The sequence below is a fragment of the Argentina silus genome (assembly GCF_951799395.1).
Source record: "Argentina silus genome assembly, chromosome: 8".
Lineage (NCBI taxonomy): Eukaryota > Metazoa > Chordata > Actinopteri > Argentiniformes > Argentinidae > Argentina > Argentina silus.
The window spans coordinates 9,726,583-9,747,604 of NC_139662.1; the positions used below are offsets into that span (position 1 = coordinate 9,726,583).

A 21,022-nucleotide genomic window follows, 5' to 3' on the forward strand; every position below is an offset into this window, starting at 1 on the left:
GCGTGTGCCTTTGTTCGGTCCCATTGCGTCAATCTACTTGGCTCTTGCGATGCGCTTCTTTTTGAGGGTGAATTCTCTAGGGGGGGGAGACACACTTTGCGAGTGCTCAGAAATTCCAGGCTGAATCTGAGTGAATGAGAAAGAAAGAGAGAGAGAGAGAGAGAGAGAGAGAGAGAGAGAGAGAGAGAGAGAGAGAGAGAGAGAGAAAGAAAGAAAGAGAGAGAGAGAGACAGAAGAGAACAAACAACAGCCGCTTTTTTATCCCCCACCACGGAGAACCAGGAGTGAGGGTTAGAGACATGAAAGGGTTCCTGTTGCACAAATTGTTGCATCAGTCCCCCGGTCCCTTCCTGCCTGGTATGCTGGGGCTACGCTTTAGAGAGATCATTCATACGCCTGTAGCTATGGAATAACAGCAACAAAGACAGGGAGTGAGTCAGTATGGGAGAGAGAAAGGCAGGCAGAGATAGTGATGGATACTGTGGATAGAAGGCCAGCGAGCCAGCCTGTCAGCAAACCAGATAGAAAGATAGGATAGATACTGTAGATAGATAGACAGACCGACAGACAGACAGACAGACAGACAGACAGATAGACAGATAAATAGATAGATAGACCGACCGACTGATAGATAGATAGATAGACAGATAGATAGATAGATAGATAGACAGATAGACAGACAGACAGACAGACAGACAGACAGACATATAGACAGACAGACACGATGACTTGTTTACTTCCTATTTGTATTCACCAGGAGGTAGTGAGTCTGCCACTTTCAATTATGGCCCGGGCTCATTCCAAATCACATGTACACGATAACAATAAATCTCCATTGTAAACAAGTGTAGCAGGACGATTAATCATTGGGCTGCTCTTTTACACACACACACACACACACACACACGCATGTGCACACACACACACACACAGACACACAAACACACACAGCACCCCTATTCCCTTATCAGCCCAGCTCAGCCAACATACAGCTGCTGCATGTATGAGAGAGAGAGAGAGAGAGAGAGAGAGAGAGAAAGAGAGAGAGAGAGAGAGAGAAAGAGAGAGCTAGAGAGAGTGGGTTGAGGAGAAAACATGCATGTAGGAGGCAACCAGGGAGATGGAGAGTGAGATAGAAAAAGAGAGATATACCAAGCATGCATTGGGAAGAGTTGGAACTATGTTGGACAAAGTGTAAAGAGGCCAAGAGGAGGAGGGAGGGATGTGGGAGGACAGAGTGGAGATAACTAGGAGGGCACAGAGCAATCACGTTACATTAGAGCTCAGAGGACAGAACACCAAAACGTATCATGTACAAAATTATAATGTACGTGTCAAATTATGGCTCTGACACTAACTATTACGTATTGTTTTCAACATAATACATGTTGCTGTACACTGCTATGTGTGCGTGTGTGTGTGGGTGTGTGTGTGGGGGGGAGGCAAGTTGTTTCAGTGAGAATGATGACACGTTTTTTTTCTAATGTGCCAAATACACCTGACATATTAGTGTCCATTAGTGGCTAGGTGTCAGCTCTATTGATATTTTTTGCAGCCTTGGACATTAACACTGACAGTACGTGACCTGAAAATTGCAGGCCTCCCAACGAAAAATGCCATGCAGCTTGCAAGATATTGTTCTGTGTCAGCTATAGTGGGAAGTGTAGCTGTGTGGTGAAGACAGTGTTACTTGTATCCGTGATTATCTGGATGTCTTTTGTTGTATTTGGGGGTTCTTTGACGTAATGCTTTACTGTGAACCCAAACCCAAAACCCAAAAGTATTCACGTGTGTGTGTGCGCGTAATGTTATCAGACTCAGATTATAATACTGTAGTAACCATACACGCCTGCCTGTCTAAATGATCTGTGAGAAGGTGTGTGTGGGTGAATGAGAGTGTATGAAGGATGAAGAAAAGAGAATCAGAATCATTGCCTTCACTGTCTTGTTCTCTCTGCAGTGTCAATGCAGCACCACACATCTTGTATCTTGAGCTTAGAGAGAGAGAGAAAAGAGAGAGAGAGGGAGAGAGAGAGAAAGGGGGGGGGGAGAGAGAGAGAGAGAGCAAGCGAGCGCAACTGTGTCCATTATGGCTCTAATTATGTATCCCTCTCGCGCTACGAACACGTGTATTCTCAGTCCAAAATGGTCGACTCAAGGAGCTCAGTTTCGCTGCCACCGTCATCACTGTATGTAATATCCAACGTCAGAGAGTTTGGAGAGGGAAAGCAACATCTTCTCTGACTCATTGAAATAAGCTGAAACCACATGCAGTCCCCACCTCATTTTAGCTGGAATAATAGTGACGGCAGTAAGGAAAGCCAGTTACAGGAGCTGAGGTGCAACTGGACACTTTGCGGTGGTACAGAATGGCGGAGGGGGGTGGCAGGTGCAGCTGAGGATGGTGAACGGAAACCGTGGGGAACGGACTAACTAATCATCAGTACTGTATGTTCAGGCAACATCAGGACCGAACCGAAAGATAATTGGACTGTATTCATCGGGAAACATTTGGCAGGAATAAACTTCAGCCAGTCAGTCAGTAAGAAATGCTACGGCAAAATTAATGTATTGACTTTAATGTATTAGATGGTTAAATGCCTTCAAGACATTTGCCATCGCGCGTATTACTAATTAGTGTGCTTGTCACACGCGAGAGATATCGGGACTAAAACCCCAATTGAAATTCTTGAAATTCAGTGAGCCAACGTTGTTTTTTTGTTTTTTTTAAATAGGCTATTAGCTTCATGGTGTATTCGGCTGTGGGGACATCAGTGTGGAAGTCCCAGTATGATTTTATTTGTGGAGTTGTCGCTGCGTGACGGTGAGTGTTTAGACCCCCAGAGCCGCTGTCTCTGTATTGCCTCCTCAACAGCCTGCGCTTTTCAACGGCATAGCCAGCGGAATTGCACTGGGCTCGATCAATGCAGCAGGGCCACCTTGCACTCGTCCGACTGAAGAACAACAAGAATAGAAGATAAAGCTTGGACCCGAAGAGGAGTGGAATCCCCCTTGTTTCACCCTATTAAATAGTTATCTCCAGACGACGACAAATTGTGGCTATTCGACTATAGGGAGAGAGCCAGGATCAATAATAATTTCCTCACGTCTTCGCCTCCTCTATCTCTGCATCACAAGGAAGAAGTGTGAAGGCAGTTTTTTTTCCCTTCTTCTTCTTCTTCTACTTCTTCCTCTTCTTCTTCTTCTTCTTTTACGGCAGAGGACAGAGGATGCTGGGTGCTGCTGGACATTAATGAATCCACTATAAAAGAAAGACAACAAACCTCTCTCTGTTGAAATAAAAAAAAAAGAGAGCAAGGATCACACAGCCTACATGGGTCAATCTGCCCCACAGTGCACGGTTGGAATGAGAAATGGCCTTTGAGAGGCCTTAGGAAGAAAATGATCAAAATTGAACATCCTGAATAATTCAATACACCTAATGTAAAGGGATAAAACGCTGAAACCGTATTCTCACGCAGAGAGAGAGAGAGAGAGAGAAAGAGAAAGAAAGAAAGAGAGAGAAGTGGGGCATAGAGGGTGGTGTGTGAGGATGGGGGGGTGGGGGGGGGACGGAGGACAGAGTGAGGGAGTTGAGATGCGCCTGGCAGAGTAAGGGAAAGTAAATGGTTGAAGATCTTACTGTATCGAGTAAAGTGCATTGTGTAGTGAACCGTCGCGCTAAGGGAGGGGAACGGCTTCACGACAGGAGTGTAGGTGTAGGGAAGCGGATGATGACCGTTAACGATTGCTCTCATTCTAAAGACTTAGATAAAGCTGGTCAGTATTTATGGGCTGAACTGAACGCATGAGGGGAGAGCTTGCAGAGCTTGCAGCACTGGAGAGAGAGATTGAGAACGAGAGAGAGAAAGGGAGAAAAAGAGAGAGTGAGAATAGATGAGCAGAGCAGTTAGTCCTGTAACAGCTGCCGACATGCGCACACCAGCCTGCTAAGCTAGTATTGCAGTGGGTTTTTTACAGATCCATTTTTTGCCCTTTTCGTTGTAGGGTCCCTCTTTTTTGGTGTGCATTTTTCTTGCAACGGGTGACACCAGAGAGAGGAATGCTCTTGGAACTCTTCTTTTTTTTTTTCCCAAGGCATGACTCACCACTTTTGCTCTTGGTGAGACAGGACTGTGATCAAATTGCATTTTGAGTGATCTACGGGTGCTCATGAATCTCACACGTGTGGTAGAGAAACCGCTTTCATGCTTGTTTTTCGCTTTTGAGTTGATGCTTGGTGTGAAGATGACCACATGGTCTAAGTGTTCTATGGGAGCTGGGAAAATATGAATGGGATGGGACCTCCTACTCTTCTCCCATCGACACAGCTACCCTGGGACTTGTTCTGTGAACTGTATGGAACCTATATAGAACCTATATAGCACCTATGTAGAAATGAAGATGTCCTCTCTCAGTGCACAGGGCCTCATTTCTTTATCTCCGGTGTCAAAGGTCAACTCTTCCTTCAACTGGACCAGAAGCTGTGGATGTGACTGAGTTGTTTATCGACAGACAGTTTCAAGAAACAACGTTGCTTTTTGGACATTTGCCAATGATTTTATAACATGGGTTGTTAGCCCATCAAGAACAGTTGATTCAACGATCTGGATGTCAGAGGCGCCATCCAGCCTGTTTGGCAGAGGAAAACAGGGATACACATAGTCTTGATCCTTTAACAGCCCCCTATAAAGCCGCCCCCCTCTCCCCCCCACTTACTGTTGGTGGGGGGGAGGGCACAAAGAACTCAGGACTGGTCCTTAGCTACAGTCTCTTGAAGGAACTGTGTAGTGAGTATGGAGGCTAGCCAGGGCAGCCCTGAGAGCCCTAACCGGGCCGTGGAGTACCTCCTGGAGCTCAACAACATCATCGAGAGCCAGCAGAAGCTCCTGGACACCCAGAGACGTCGCATCGAGGAGCTGGAGGTCCAACTGGACCGCCTCAGCCAGGAGAACAAAGACCTGCGTCTGGACCGGCAGAAGCCTTGCCCACCTCCTCCACCACCCCCCTGCCCCCCAGCCAAAAGCCAACCACCACCCCCCTCCATACCGGTCCACTCCTCCACCCAGTCCCACCAGTGCCACCAGTCCCATTCCTACAACAGCACGGTCATACCCGCCCCGGCCCCGGCCCCTGCCCCTCCGCCGCCCCCACCCCCGGTGCCCACCAGGGACCACCGGACCCAGACAAAGCCGATCCGAGGGCTCTCTGGAGGGGGCAACTTTGTGGAGAAGGAGAAGGAGAGGCTGGACCGCCTCCACAGTGCCAACACCAGTAACACCACTACCACACTGCAGAGACAGTAAGTGTGCCTTTTGGGCTCCAATTGACTGTTTTCATTTCTTTGTTCCCATTGATCCAGGTGAGTCCACAGCAAAGAAACGTTGACATGGTGCTTGTGTGACCGACCAGGTTCAAATCCAGGTTGCCAGAAAACTGTATTGGCCGGCTGAGCTAAAGCTTAGGTATTAGCTCGGGGGAGCTAACGCAAGGCCTCAGGCCTCAGACTAGGCTACTTCTATCCATTCCACACTACTACACGACTCAAACCGCAGAGGTTATTTCATATAATATGTATATTTCATACACTATCTCCTTCCTGTGGAGCAGTTCTCAGAGTGCTCATGCTTCGCTCCAGTGAGAATGCAATGCATGATGGTTATTATGTAACAGCTGGGGGCTCACCTGTGTCCAGATCTCCTCATCCCTGATCTCCTGTTCTATTGGCTACCCTGGGAGAGTGTGATGAGGTGAACTTGACTCAGCAGCTCTGCCTTCACCCATCAGCACACTGGGCCACAACCTTCCGCTCGAGACAGGCTGACATATAGGGAACATGGTGATGATGATGATGATGATGATGGTGATGACGATGATGATGACGATGATATGGAGAAAACAAGCCTAAGACTGGAATGAATCCCATTGTGCAAGGATGTTCTAGCGTTTCGTTGTCTGACACAGACACTGGCTATCCGCTGAGGGCCCTTCGTTTTTAAATAGACATAGTTTTCTGTGTTTGCCTGTCAGATTTCTCATCAGGCAAAGTGGACTTAGTGAGGTTAACGAATGCTAACGAATGCTAACGAATGCTAACGAATGCCGTTTGCCTGTCTTTGTCAACACAAGTCTGTGGCCATTACTGTTAGTGGAAGTTATTGATATACTGTACATTAGTGCTGTAGGCTGAGGGTGAGGGAGGGAGTGCGGGTGGGAGGGAGGGTGAGAGGGAGGGAGGGAGGGATGGTGATTATTTTCATTGTGTAGGAGAGATGGAATTAATATGCAGTGGATGCAGAGAGTAAGATCTATGTGGGGAAGTGACATGAAGATGAGAGAGAGAGAGGGAGAGAGAGAGAGAGAGGGAGAGAGAGGGAGAGAGAGAGAGGGAGAGAGAGAGAGAGAGAGAGAGAAGACAGGGGAAAAAAAAAAACTGAAAAAAAAAAAAGAGAAAGAGAGAGAGAGAGAGAGGCCCCGCAAGTGAAACACACTCCCCTCCTCATCTACGTTAGTCCACCAATAGGAGATGACAGTCTCTGCTAATGGCTGCTCTTTGCTCATATAAACGGAGGGCTTTTCTCCTTGTCTCGCGGGAGACCTCCTTATCTTGCATGTCATATAACGTGCAGAAGAACAGTGATCTGGTCCCTGGCTGGCTCTGGCTAGGTGCTGCTGTGTGGAGGGGGTCTGCTCTGTCTGCACTGGCCATGTTAATGGAGTCAACATCTACATATAGAATATCTGCCAGTGCCTAAAGATTTTTTGGCCGGTATACATGGTCCCAGCGGGAATCGAACCCACAACCTTAACGTAGCATCTGTGATGATGATGATGAATCAATTGATTCAATCAATGATGAATCAATGATGATAACAGGGCTGCAAATATGGCATGGTGTGAACAGTATCTGTACAGCAGCCTAGGCAGGCAGGCAGGCAGGCAGGCAGGCAGGCAGGCAGGCAGGCAGGCAGGCAGGCAGGCAGGCAGGCAGGCTAGCTAGCTCTCTGGCTAACAATGACTGTACGGTAGCCTCGTGTTGTGGAATACTGTCTGTGACCCAGCAAATACACAATATTCTCAGTCATTGTATGTTCTTATATACACAGTATTTGTATTTTCTCAGCAGTTTTTCAGACAGATGAAAAGGAACCGTTACGTTAGGAATGGCGGCTCAACCATTCCTCCACCATGTTAACAGCAGGTCATCACGGTGTGTGCCAGCTCTGTGCCGTTTACTGTGGTCAGGCCAGCTGTCAACTGTACCACATACTACACAGTATATACAATACTGCTAATGGAACAGTGGAGGCCTCGTTACCATCCACGGCCTCCGCCGGAACCGTGGATGGTAACGAGGCGGGGTGACGGGCCGCAATTCCACTGAGGAATGCCCATGGAAGAGTCCTAAATCACGGAGCAGCTGGTGTCATGGTATTAGTGTTATTAGCATTGCCAATCAGTGGCTTGTTACTAGACAATTTCAGTCAGGAAGTGTCAGTCACCGAACAAACAGTATGTAGCACAATCTATCACCAATAAACAAATTAGATTTTATGATTTTTTCCCTTTTGTAAAACATCATTATTTATGATTTCCCTATATGTTCGTAGCTCTTCCTAAGGTTTTTTTTTCCTTTTTTTTTTCTTTGAACTCTTCCTCCGTGGTCGTCTTGTTCCCTGTCTCTTTCCTCATCCCCCCCTCTGTGCAGAGCAGATGGTGTGTCTCTGTGTTCCTCCATCTTTGAGTCACGGGGTCATTTTCAACCTTTCACATGTATCTCTCTCTCTCTCTCTGTCTCTCTCTTTCTCTCCTCTCTCTCTCCATTTCTCTCTCTCTCTCCTCTCCCTCTCTCTTCATTTCTTCTTTCTCTTCTCTATCTTTTCTTCCTCCCTCCTATTTTAGCAGCGACCTTTTATCACTCTAGACCTTCGTCAGGTGATGGTGTCGTTGTAGGCACCGTCCAATGAGAGCCTATGAACATGCCCTGTATGTATGGGTCAGGCAGCGTTCCTAACGGCGCCTACAGTACTGTAAATAGACAAAGCTAAACTAGCCTATATTCCTTCCACTGCAGCAGCAGCAGCAGCGGCAGCAACAGCAGCAGAGGCACACTAGCCTGTTACTGCGTCTCGCGCTGGGATCGCTCCAACTGGAGCTTGTCCTAGTTCTGCGCTTGGTCCCGGAAAAGTGAACTTTACTGTGTAAAGTTTTGTTATCGTGACTTATGTTTGGCAGTTGGTGATCTAGACCCGGGCTGTAAACGCTGTACCGACTGTTATCACGCGACCCGAAACTTTACACAAGTAAGGAAGCGAGTTCGTTCCACCTGCGTAACAGCGAAACACCGCTCATTGCTTTGTCGTTACAAATGATTATAACACAGGTATAAATAAGATCACCACGAAGGGACACTTCACAATTATTATTTTACTTTACCTGATATACCAAACCAGTGGTACCGGAAATAATTAATATACTGTATGGTTAAAAATGGTGAAGTGTCCCTTTTTAAAACGTGTTTTTGAGACAGCCTGCTTGTACAAAGCTAACCTGACCTAAACGTCGGAATGAACGTTTAATCTGACATTCCATCGGTTCTTAAGATAGAGAATCGGAAACACACAGAGAGATGTCTCCGAGTTCTACAGCAGATGGGCTTACCAGTGAGTGTAATTGCACCGCTATGCATACGATCTAATCAACAAGACTGCTGTATGCCTGCTGTATTAGTGATGGCAGGAATCAAATGTGACATGAATTAGGAGACATGGATAGAAATGTCATCTCAATTTCATCTCTCCTGTTGATTGATAGCAAGCGTAATCATCATCCCCTGTCCTAGATACAGAACGCGCTAATCAAGCTGAGGCTGTCAAATCTATTTGTTGTATACAGTACATGCATACGAATCGCTGAAAAATCAATGGATACTTATTTCCACTCCACGACAGGACTGAATATACTGTAGGTGCACTTTAGGGATATATGTATTGTCTTCATCATACCTATGGATGTGTATTATGTATGTATTATATATGTATTACTGTATATCATTGTATTTGTATTGTATTGTGTAATTGTTACAGTTACTAACACTGTCTCTCTGTCTCTGTCTGTCTGTCTGTCTGTGTCTATCTGTCTGTCTGTCTGTCTGTCTATCTGCCTGTCTGTCTGTCTATCTGTCTGTCTGTGTGTACCTGTCTGTCTTTATTGGTTCATAGGTCCGATGGAGACTCCAACAAAGACAGGTCTGTAAGGTTCCTTGTCTCCTTCCCTTTTAGAGCTTTCAAACACTGTTTAAGCCGCTTCCCCTTTAATTGTCCTGAAATGTGGAGTAGCTTTAAAATTACCCAAGATTATAGGTAGTCTGAGAGATCACTCAGATTACTATACCACCAACAGAACAGTTTGCATGTGAAGCAAATTACAGTATGTATATGTGTATATATATATATATATATACACACACACAGTACCAGTCAAAAGTTTGGACACCTTCTCATTCAATGGTTTTTCTTTATTTTTCTACATTGTAGATTAATATTGAAGACATCAAAACTATGAAGGAACACATATGGAATTATGTAGTAAACAAAAAAGTGTTAAACAAACCAGAATATGGTTTTAGATTCTTCAAAGTAGCCACTTTTTGCTTTGATGACAGCTGTGCACACTCTTGGCAAGTTTGTGTCCAAACTTTTGACTGGTACTATATATATATATATATATATATATATATATATATATATATATATATATATATTCTCAGTATTCTTGGTCCAAAAGCAGGCTTACAGTAGCTAGTGCTTGCATAGTGCTATTACATTGGGAATGATGTGAAGCTGCTATTATAGCCAAAGGTGACCCTCAGTAGAGCAGGCTCTACTCATTTAGCTATCCGCTAATGTAGCTGTGTCCATATCTGTGGCCAGTAGATGACGTTTGATTTCACTTGCACATTATATTGATGTATTTCTGAGGTATTCAATGGTTACTTTGGACTAATAGGTCCATAACGACGGTTGTGGATGTTTAGGTGACACGGCGTCCTTCTAATCAATTATGATAGAATGATGATAACATTCGTTCCTATTAAGTGAAGCAATTGGCAGCGGTTGAGCAATGAGTGGCGTATGAGGATCTATGTCAACCAACAAACCTACGCCACTGAATGTGAGTATTCCCCTTGGGAATGTGAGTATTCCCCTTGGGAATCTCTGAAGCTTCAAACTGATAACCCCCCTGTATGTTGAGGTTTTCTGAGCTAGCCACTGATGTTCGTTTTCTGTGGCGTCTTTATATTTGACAATAACATTAAAATGAGACGGGGGGGGGGTCACGAGGGATAAATGGTGTGTTGTCATGGTAACACCTCGGCTGAAGTAAATTGCAGAAAACCGCTTGTGTAACAGCTAATACTTCACAGCACCTGCCTCCCTAGCTGCCGCAAGAGTTCATAGTGGCAGGCGGCTTTGATAATGCAGCTTTTGCATCTTTCATGTCGTCGTGACGCCGTCGAACGTGTCTACTGATGATTTCTGATGCCGTCTGTGGCAATCCACGGGGTCATGTGTCAAGGAACGACAGGTCACCAGAGATTTCCCCCTCCTCCCATTCTCCTACCCAGACTCTACCAGCCATGACTTCACTGAACAGCAACGCTACAGTTCCAAACCAGTATTTTCATGAAAGCTACGATGTGATGGATACAGTCATAATCGAAAGCTATCTGTGTGTCATACGCAACGGAGTACGAGAAGCGACTTCAAACAGAATTGTATACTTTCCCAGACTGGCTGATTCAGCCCCACTGCACCCGTAGCCACTTTATTGATGCTCGATAAAGCTAGCTCGCTCAGAGATGTACTGTATTGCCATTGGCTAGCCTCGAGCGTGAGTTCAGCTCAGCGCACAAACACATGCAGCGTGTAGCCGTTAGGGAATAAGCTCAGGTGGGCCGTGACACTGTACAATTCACACCAGAACCACGTCAGAAGCAGACAGAGATCAGTCGTTTTCAATGTACACGGTGCCGTGCGTAAGTGATGGGACAGGGAAGCATTTTTTTTCTTCTTTCGGCTCTCCACACCAAACGTTTGGATTTTAAATCGAAAGAATTGCTATGAGGTTAAAGTTGAGATTCTCAGCTTTTATACGATGGTATTTGTAACGGGACGTATTTGTCAAATGTTCAAATGAAGCGGTCATGTTTAGTATGAAGTCTGTGACCCGTTGACCCCACCAGATGCCGGCTCTCTTCTCTGGCTCAGCCAGGCCTGGACTGCAGCCATCTTCAGTTGTCGTTTTTGAGGTCTTTTTGCCTAAAATCTTATCAGGAAATGAAATGCAGGTTCATTTGGTTTTAAATCTGATGATTGACTAGGCCAGTCAAGACCTTTCCACTTTTTGGCCCTGAAAAACTCCCTAGTTGCTATGGCAGTAAGTTTTGTCAGTGTGTTACTGTATGACGTAGCGCCATCCAATGAATTTGGAGGCATTTGCTTGCACTCGAGCAGACAAGATGTTTGTCTGCTCTGTGCACTTCAGAATACATTCTGCTGCTGCCGTCAGCAGTTCCAATCATCAATAAAGACAAGTTAGCAAGTTCTAATGGCAGCTACACATGCTCAAACCTAACACCCCCTGCACCGTGTTTCACAGATGAGGTGGCATGCTGTAAATCTTGGGCAGATTATTATTATGTATTATTTACTTTTCTCTTCCAGTCACTCTGGTCCATGATAATATTCATCAGCTGGGCGACGTGATTAGAATAGGAACCAGCTGTATTTTATGCTAATTTTCGCGGTGACCAATCGGGGGAGAGAATGCTAGCTGCTGGATTGCCTAACACCGAGATTACGCAAGCGATGTTTCAAACTAAAATCGCAACCGGTGTGAACGTACAGTCAAAGGTGGGACCTCACTTAACCATCCTGGGTGCGTGTTCGAGGGTATTGAACACAGGTCTCTCTTGTAAAAGAGAGGTTTTAATCTCAATAGGACCTGCCTGTATAAATAAAGGATGAATGAATACAAATGACTCTGATTATAAACTGTCGCAGTGATCTACTCCACTGAAGGTGAAGTATAAGAGTTTTTTTTTTTTTAGATGTGTTAAGCTTTTCTGCTCAAGACTGTCCGAGCAGGGACGAGGGACCTGTCTCCACTACCCTGGGTACACGTACTGTCCAGCAGGTGAGGCCGGCGGAGGTAGAAATCAGAGGCCGGTTGGAATGCACGAAATGGAACGAGGAACGGTATCATACCTTTCTTCATTCCATTCCTTGCATTACAATGAAACAAAATGTTGAAAAAAAAAAAACGAGCACTCGCTAGTTTGTCTGCAATCGAACGGGAAAATGTATTCACGATACCCAAAGGACCCCCGGCGCTTCGGCACGCCGCGTCTCCCGAACCAGGTACGAGTTGTAGTTGATAGCGTTTGTAGGGGAGGCATTAGACCGCTTCCGTAGTCACAGAGATGCTACGAGAGGAGGCATTGATGTGGAAATGTGTTCGCACCGCAGTCTTGAGGTTGTGAGAGTTGTTCGTGAACCTGTCCCGGTACGGGAATAAGCTGACCTACACTTGGCGTCATGTCTACTTTCATACAGTACCTACCTTTGCTGCAGGGCTAAAGTGGGATAGCAGTGATATGAATAGTGTTGTGATAAATTACCTCCCTGAGCAGACTAGGCCGCCAGAGAGAAACCCTTGGGCCTTCGGTAGAACTGGCGTGTGTGTGTGTGTGTGTGTGTGTGTGTGTGTGTGTGTGCATGCTAGTGTGTGTGCGTGCTAGTGTGTATGTGTGTGTGTGTGTGCTAGTGTGTGTGCGTGTGTGTGCTAGTGTGTGTGTGTGTGCATGCTAGTGTGTGTGCATGCTAGTGTGTATGTGTGTGTGTGTGCATGTGTGTGTGTGTGTGCTAGTGTGTGTGTGTGTGTGTGTGTGCACGCGCAAGTATATGTTACAGAGAGAATGAGAGGGTGTGTGGAAAAGCGGCAGATGTGAGCTGTTGCATGGCGAACACAGACAGATTAACATTCAATCAACTGTAAGAAACTGTATGGTAGGGCTATTTAAAAACACCACATGTGAACACCAATTGCCTCTGTTACTGTGGCAACAACTTTCTTCATTTGCTACCGTTGCCCCTAACAACAATAATGTCAGCATGTCCTTCTTGCTGTTAGAAAGCTGAAGAGACTCTTGCTGTCTCATTCCAGTGATTTCACTGGCTGGTGTCATTTTGAATAATTCCCCCCGAGGTTACATGGTCAATAAATATCCGTACCTGTAACTCCTAACTATTACTCGATATTTATTGACCGTGTAACTAGGAATCATTATGAAAGCCCACACTTATTTTTTTTTAAAGAAGTAAATCCACTTTTTAAAGGAGTATTCACCTCAGATTTACAGTAGGTTATGTAGGCTTTTTTTCCATTCAGTCTTTTAGATTGTTCTTGTGTTTCGTCACTGTCCAGTAACTGCAGTGTTGACTGAAATTACCCCCCCCCCCCCCCCACACACCACACACGCACGCACGCGCACACACACACACACACACACACACACGCACACACACACACACATGCACACACACCTACAGTACTTGCCAATCTACAGTGCTGTTATCAATGATGACTAAGCGCTTGTCTGTCCATTGAGGCCCATTAGTCATTAATGTGGCCTAGTCTGGTTGATTTCACACTCCCAAGAGCATGCTCACTGTTGACACAAACCCATATGACGTGGCGATTATCAGATTGGTCCGAGAGGCGTCACTTTTGTCCAAACATTTGCTCTCCAGCCAGCCAGACATAATGCAGAAAGCTACCAGTAATACGACACGACTGGGCAAACTCGATTCATCGGGAGGTAAATTAATTTCGGATGAAATGAATTTAACAGTCTACCAATGAGATGTTTTGACACTTTCCCTGCCTGGGCGACTCTCCTGATGCATCACGATGGCTCGTCTACAAAATAATATCGGTCGTTTAATGGGATCAGATTGACTGGGCTAAAAACTGTGCGTTGTGGAGCATGGGGGGGAGGGGCTTGGCATGGTTTTCCGCTCTTTTTTTTTTTTTTTTTTCTTGACACTGAATTAGCCTCCGCTCTAATGTTCTGCACTGTCAGTTTGTGTGTCCCCGGCCCTGTACCAATAAACACACTCATTAGCAGAAAGCTTAGAGCTGGAGCAGGACCTGGCTGCCAAATACCAGTCAGGTACAGATAAGCCAAATGGAAAGATGCGTCTGTGCTGAATTATCTTTCCATTTATACAAAAAGGGTATAAATACACATGCACATCTGGTGTGTTTGGACAGGTAGTGGAGTTCTTTAGTCTCATTAAGCAAAAAATAAATAGTCTCCCTTTTCTTTATAGTTGTATTTGTAATAATGGTTGACATTTTTACGCTCCTACCTCTTTTGTACTGATATTTGCTCTCTGTTGAACATGGTTAGTCGTCATGACCAGGCAAACCCAGTGTGTTTTGGCAGAAACAAACACTCTTCTCCTCCCTTGGCAAAACGGGCTGAAAGGCAACACACACCGAAATAGACATGCATACTCATACAAGCCCCTCTTGTGTGCTCCACAAGAAGAATGGTTGCTGTGGGAACGCGGTGAGTTATCACAAGTGCTTACATGAAGAACAGTGTGGGCGAGATGGAAAGAGAGAGAGATAGTGGGAGAGAGGGGGGGGGGGGGGGGGGCGAGAGAGGGAAAGAAAGAGAGATGGAAAGAGAGGGGGGGGGGCAGGGAGGGAGGTAGAGAGATAGAGAGAGGAAAGGAAGAAAGAGAGAGAGAGTGAGATAGAGAGAGAGATGGGGGTGGGAGAAATGCAGAAAGATAAGCATGGGAACGAGGGATCAGATGACTGTGATTATAATGGCTGATTAGTAGAAGAGATGTGAGGATGAAGGGAAGAAAGATAGAAAGACAAAGAGAGATGTTGTGACAGAGTGTGTAAGTGAGGTGTGAAATTCATTGAAAATGCAGCGCAGAGCTATATATAAAATATAGAAATCCCACTGGAAGCGGCAGATATGCGAAAGATATTGGACCTTTGGGTGACACTTAACCGAGAGCATACAGTTATACAGTAATGTGTTCGTAGCGTATTATATGACATGACGTAGTAATATAAGTCATATAATACGCTACGAACACATTACTGTATAACTGTATGCTCTCGGTTAAGTGTCACCCAAAGGTCCAATATCTTTCGCATATCTGTAATGTATTATATCATGTCATAATGATTCTGTCAGTTGAACAAGACATCGTACATGCCTATTCTGAGTTATAATGCCTTACGTGTGTGCGTCTTAGAGAGTGTTACCGAGATGGGTTTATCTTACAAAGTGACTGCACTAACCTGTCCCCACATACAGACCTGCTATAGCACTGCATTATAGTCTATGAAATGTATGTATGGCTTATATTAATAACATTGAGGTGTGAATATCGATACACAAACAAGCCATTCATTGGGATTCGTTTAAAAAAGTGATCCATTGTTGAATTAAACCGTTTCGTGGTTTGTTTCCCTCCAATCATCTGTCTTGTGTTTCAAAAAAATGCAGTTTGACCTTGACTTTGAATCACTGAGCATTGAGACTGTAAATAAAATAGTAAACAGACAAATGAACGAGTCGACACAGAGGAATCCTGCTGGCTCCCTCCTTCAAAGGTGTGAATTCCATTGTGAACATGGAACATTAATAGGCCTACATATTCGCAATCTGTGATTTGGCGGTGTCTCAGTGTTTCTACTGTTCAGTAGACTCTTCGAACCAAAAAGGGTTCATTCAAAAGGTACAGGGAAACGCAAAGAACCCTTTTGTTGTCTAAGTGTGTATATATTGATTTCTTACAATGTTTTTGTGCAATGTGATTTTGTTTCATGTAAAGATGCTCAGAAAAAAAACTGCTACATGGTTATTCTGTTGTGCAAAGTCATGTAACCTGAGAGGAGGGTTAATGTAATCTGGAGGGCTCTTTAATTGGTGTGTTTCCTCAGATCTAGCAGAATGCTGTGCGTTTGTGTGTGTGGGGGTGTGTGTGGGTGGGTGCGTGTGCGTGTGCGTGTGCGTGCGTGGAGGCATTTCCTCAGATCCAGCAGAATGCATAGTGTGTGTGTGTGTGTGTGTGTGTGTGTGTGTGTGTGTGTGTGCGTGTGCGTGTGCGTGTGCGTGTGCGTGTGCGTGTGCGTGTGTGTGTGTGTGTACTGTGTCCCTCCGGAGAAAAAAAGAGTCTTTGGGGAGTTTTAGTCAGCGGGCTGTTCTCTCTGAAGGTGATGCTCTCCTTTAGATGCACTAAAATGAGATTTGAAAGGAACAGGGGAACTGTTGTCTTATAGGTATCATTAAATATGCTTTTTATACTTTCATGTGCATTTTGTACGGTTAGCACCTGTCACAGTACCTTTAAATTGTTCATGTGGTTGATTGGTATACTCCTTGACTTTGAAATGTTTGTCGGTAATGAAGTCCACCATGCTGCAGAGGCGTCTGCTTCACGACGCATGGTGGGGTACAGTAGCTGTCTGGGTGACTGTGTGGTTGAAGGGTGGGTGGGACTGTACTGCAGTTACCGTGTCACTCGTATAGCTTTAGAACAGTCGGCGCCACTTGATGGAAACGGAAGAGTCTATTTTATTTCAGAAAACGGCATTGCCCAGCACACAATGCTTTTCAGGAATGTTCTTTTGGTGTTATACACGTCAAAACATATATACATATACACATACAGGACACAAAAACAACGTCACAAAGAGACAGTACACACAATACACACCGTCCAATAAGCCACTGTGTATGAATCATATGAAATGAATGATTCACTGTCTCTGGTCTATCACACAGCATGTACTGTACGGGAGTCCCTATGCAGCGTTGTGTACAGTGACAGTTGGGTAGTTACCGGTTCTCCCTGAAGGAGGCCGTAGTCTCTGCGGACACAATGTCTGGAACATGGAGTTCCATCACTACTGTGCTTGTTTGTCCTCCCTGTACTGCAGCTGTTCTGGTGATTCACAGTTACAGGAGGAGATGAGCTGCATCTCCAGCGCGTGTGTACTGTAGCCTACCGGACGTTTGTCCTAAGATGGCCTGCCTCGGTGGTGTGTATCGGTGAGGCCAATTCACAACAGACAGATCGATGAGACCTCCAAACAGGGCCTTGGAGAGAACTGTGAAGAGAGTAGATTGAACGGAAAAAAAATGTGAGATGTGTGATTAAAGAACAGAAGCCGACGGTAAACGATCGATTTTTTCTTTTTTTGCGGGTTTCGGCGAAACATGAAACGTCTCGACCCATCTTCAGACGATCTGTAATGACGGCTCTTATCGGTTCTTTTGTGGTTTTGCCTATGACGTACTGTAGGATATCCCTCCGAAGGTTTTTCTCAGAACCGTCCACTATAATCTCGAGGCTCACTCTTCTGGACTCTTACTGGGGCGTCCTTCAACTCTGGAGAGCCTGCCAATCAAATCCCTCAGATACGATGTGGAACTCATCAACCGATAAGAAAGAGGCAAGATGTCTCATGTGAACAGATCACTAGGAAGCAATCATATACAGCACTGCGCAAACCTACATACCACTTCCTTAAAACCAGAGCAGCCAACCAGTAACCAGCCAACCAGAGTCCAACCTTTCCGCTCCCCCACCCCACACCTGCACAATCTCTCTCCTCGACCGTTATCTATCCCCACCGTTCCTCCCATCCCTCCATCTCTCTCTTCCATCACTTTGTTTGTTCACTTGTTGTTTCATCCCATTCCCATGCTTTCTTTTCCTCTCAACCTTCCCTCTCTCTTCACGGGTCTCCCTTTTTTTACGTTTTTTTTTTTTTACAAAGCTCTCTCTCCACTCATCGCTCCCTCTTCCTCTCTCACTCTTTCCTCTGCCTCTCTCTCTCTCTCTCTCCCCCTCCCTTCCTATCTGCCTTACACAAAATGTGTGATCTTTGCGTATGTGTCCTTGCTCTGTGTCCTTTTGTTCTTGTCCAATGACCTGCTCTGTCGTTGTGTCGTGCATTCCTGTGGCTGGCGTGTTTTGTGCTAAGCTAATATGTGCTATCTAGCGAAAGACACAGTCAACAGTAAACAGGGAAAGAAGAAGAGAGGAGCACGGAGAGAGAGAGAGAGAGAGAGAGAGAGAGAGAGAGAGAGAGAGAGAGAGAGAGAGACAAGATAGCTAAACAGAGATAGAAATATCGTCGAGATAGAGATAGCGTGGAAATGATATGATGTCACTGGTATTACCGATCAACCGATAAAACCAGACTCTAATAATGAAAAAGGAAATGTGAAAAAATGGCTTATTGCCGTCGTGGAGACTCAACCCTAGTCAGAGTGAAAAGGAGAGCTACACATAGATAGATAAGAGGAGCAGACCTCTGAGGGCTCTGACATTTAGTCATGGGAGCGAGGTGGGTGCTTGCCTCAGGGCCTGTTACGCAATCCGGAGGTCAAGGAGTTGGAGCTGAGAGCATTCTCATGTACCACAGCGGTCGTTACTATATTTAACCCCCCCACCCCCCCCCCCCAAAAAAAACTACTGAATTAAGAAAGAGTCTTTTGCGGTCTATAGAAATTCGCCGCATTTCGAAGTGTTCTCCCTTAGCGGTGGCCGTCCTTTCCAAGTCTGTATCGTTGTAACACAAGGTTTTTACTCCTGCTTCTACTCTGCACATAAAGGAAACTGGTCCTAGTCCGGCCGAAGTTGAAGCTGGACTTAAATGAAAGTACCAGAGGAAAAAAAAAAAAAAGCGAAATTCTCCATTAAGGTTTCATTTGAAACCCGAGCGTTTGTGATCCCTAAACCGTGCCCGCCAGCTTTCCTTTTTCTTTTTCTTTTTTCATCCTTTTTTTTTTTTTTCTTCTTTCCCTTCACAGTCTATTTACATGGCTAATTTGCATCTCCCCCTCCTGCTTACTTACATAAGACCCTCTGACATTTCCAAATTGCACATGAGTGTGTGCGTTCACACCACCACCGCCACGACTGGAGAGAAAAAAAACAAAAACCCCGGTATGCTAGTATGAGGGGGATAATTATTCATGTTTAAACAGTTACATAAGACGTAGTGCAGGAGAAGCGTATCGCCCTGAACAGGGGTTCATGTCTTCTAGAACAGCAGGTATCTCTTAATGATCTTCAAAGGAGCCACGCAAAATAAACCCCTGTGTACCTAAGTGTCCCATTCACAAATAGATAGATTGACTGGACGATGTCCGGCATTAAATCATGCTGGTACGGTGCATAAATCCCCGCCGATTTATCACAACCATCTCCAACAACAGTTATTCAAGTGATTCCTCAGCCTGCTGCAGTGCTGGCTTCAGTATGTAAATGAACCAGAGAGTATTCGCTGCTGCTGCAGAACTGGAGTGACCTAGCAATTGGTATTCTGCCTTGTTGTGGCCATCACTCTTATTGGGGATAGATAGCGTTGAGGCGGCCGTACCTGAGGTGCAGAGCCGGAGCAGGGGTGTGGTTAGGAGCACCGCATCAGAGCCATCTATCTATTTTAAGACAGATACCGTATCTCTCTGCCTGTGTGTGTCGTCTCTGCCTCCCTCCTAACCCTGTGTGTGTTACTGCTTTAATGCTACTGCTAATACTACTACTACTACTACTACTACTACTACTACTACTACTACTACTACTACACTCTGTGCTACTGCTGCTAACGTGTTTGTTTATGTGTGCCTGTCTGTTGTCTGCTCTCCTGTTTCTTTCTTGACTTTATTTTTTCTCTCTCTCTCTCTCTCTTTCTCTCTCTCTCTCTCTCTCTCTCTTGCGCTCTCTTTCTCTTTTCTCTTTCTCTCTATCCCGACTGCTATCTCCCCCACTTCTTCTTCTCCCCCTCTCTCTCTCTCTTTCTGTCAGGTCACCTTATTCCACCTGTTCTACTACTACTTCTCGTACCAATCCTACTACTACTACTACCACCACCACCACCACCACCACCACATCTTCTACTACTTCTGCTCCTCCTGGTACTACTCCTACTACCTCCCTCCACAGCAGTCTGACAGCTAACAGCCACTCGACTCACCATCAGTACTGCTGCCCCGCACGGCTGCTCCTGCCCAAGCCGCCTTGCGCCCTGCCCCCCGCCAGGCATTCGGAGCAGGCAAGGTAAGGGCCTGAGACCCCCCCCCCCCCTCCACCCCCACCCCCACCCCCAACCCCACCCCCTCTAGACCTAGACCCCTCACAGTCCCACAGTACCTCAGTAACATCCACTCCTTCACCACTCTCCCTCTGTCCTGTCCCACCCCCCCAACCCCCCAACCCCCCCCCAGGGCTAGGGCTGCACGATATGGAGTAAATATCATATTGCGATCATTTTGCTAGATATTGCCAAAGCGATATTACTTCCGATATATATATATATATATATAAAAATATACTGCAATCCTTTTAACATATGACACCTCATAATCAATGGGGAATTATATTTAGGGAAAGGGGTGGGCAATACCCAACCTGGCCAACAGGGGACTCACATAGCACATCTCATGTAGAAAAGAGAGCTTATTCTTGACAAAAATGACATTTGAAACCTTCATTTGATAACGGTTGACCATTTAGGGTAAAGGTTAATATGGGAGAGAAGAATGGTCTCGTCCTGCAGATTTTATTCCGTTTCAATGTCTTCTTCCATCTCCAATCCTGACTCCTGTTCCACTGAAAATATAACTGTGTATCGTGCATATCCTGCACAGAACAAATCTTCTAGGCTTTAGTTCTCACGCCTGTTCCCGTGTCAAAATACCGCTAAATATCCCCCCCCGCATGTTTTCTATCTCATGCTGTCGCGTTTAATTGCTATCTTCCTCTTTATGTCCGCGGGTGCTTGTGGAATACGGAGTAGTGCTAAAGAAAGTCTCCAAGAGGGATGTCTGCTCTGTGGACGGACGAGACAGGGAGTGAGAAAGCGTTTCTTTTCATCATTGACGTGCAGAAGTCTCCTCTTCAGCACCGGTAGG

At 45.6% G+C, this 21,022-nt stretch overlaps 1 protein-coding gene across 1 annotated transcript in view; it reads left to right on the forward strand.

Annotated features, from left to right (window-relative positions):
• Positions 1-4,796: 4,796 nt before the first annotated feature.
• The window catches only part of LOC310808920 (IQ motif and SEC7 domain-containing protein 1-like), a gene marked incomplete at both ends in the record, with an annotated part of 64,360 nt that continues 48,134 nt past the window's right edge, over positions 4,797-21,022 (forward strand). The window contains 2 exon segments of the mRNA XM_083676019.1: positions 4,797-5,302; positions 9,222-9,248. Of these exon segments, the coding sequence (XP_083532145.1) occupies positions 4,797-5,302; positions 9,222-9,248 (533 nt within the window).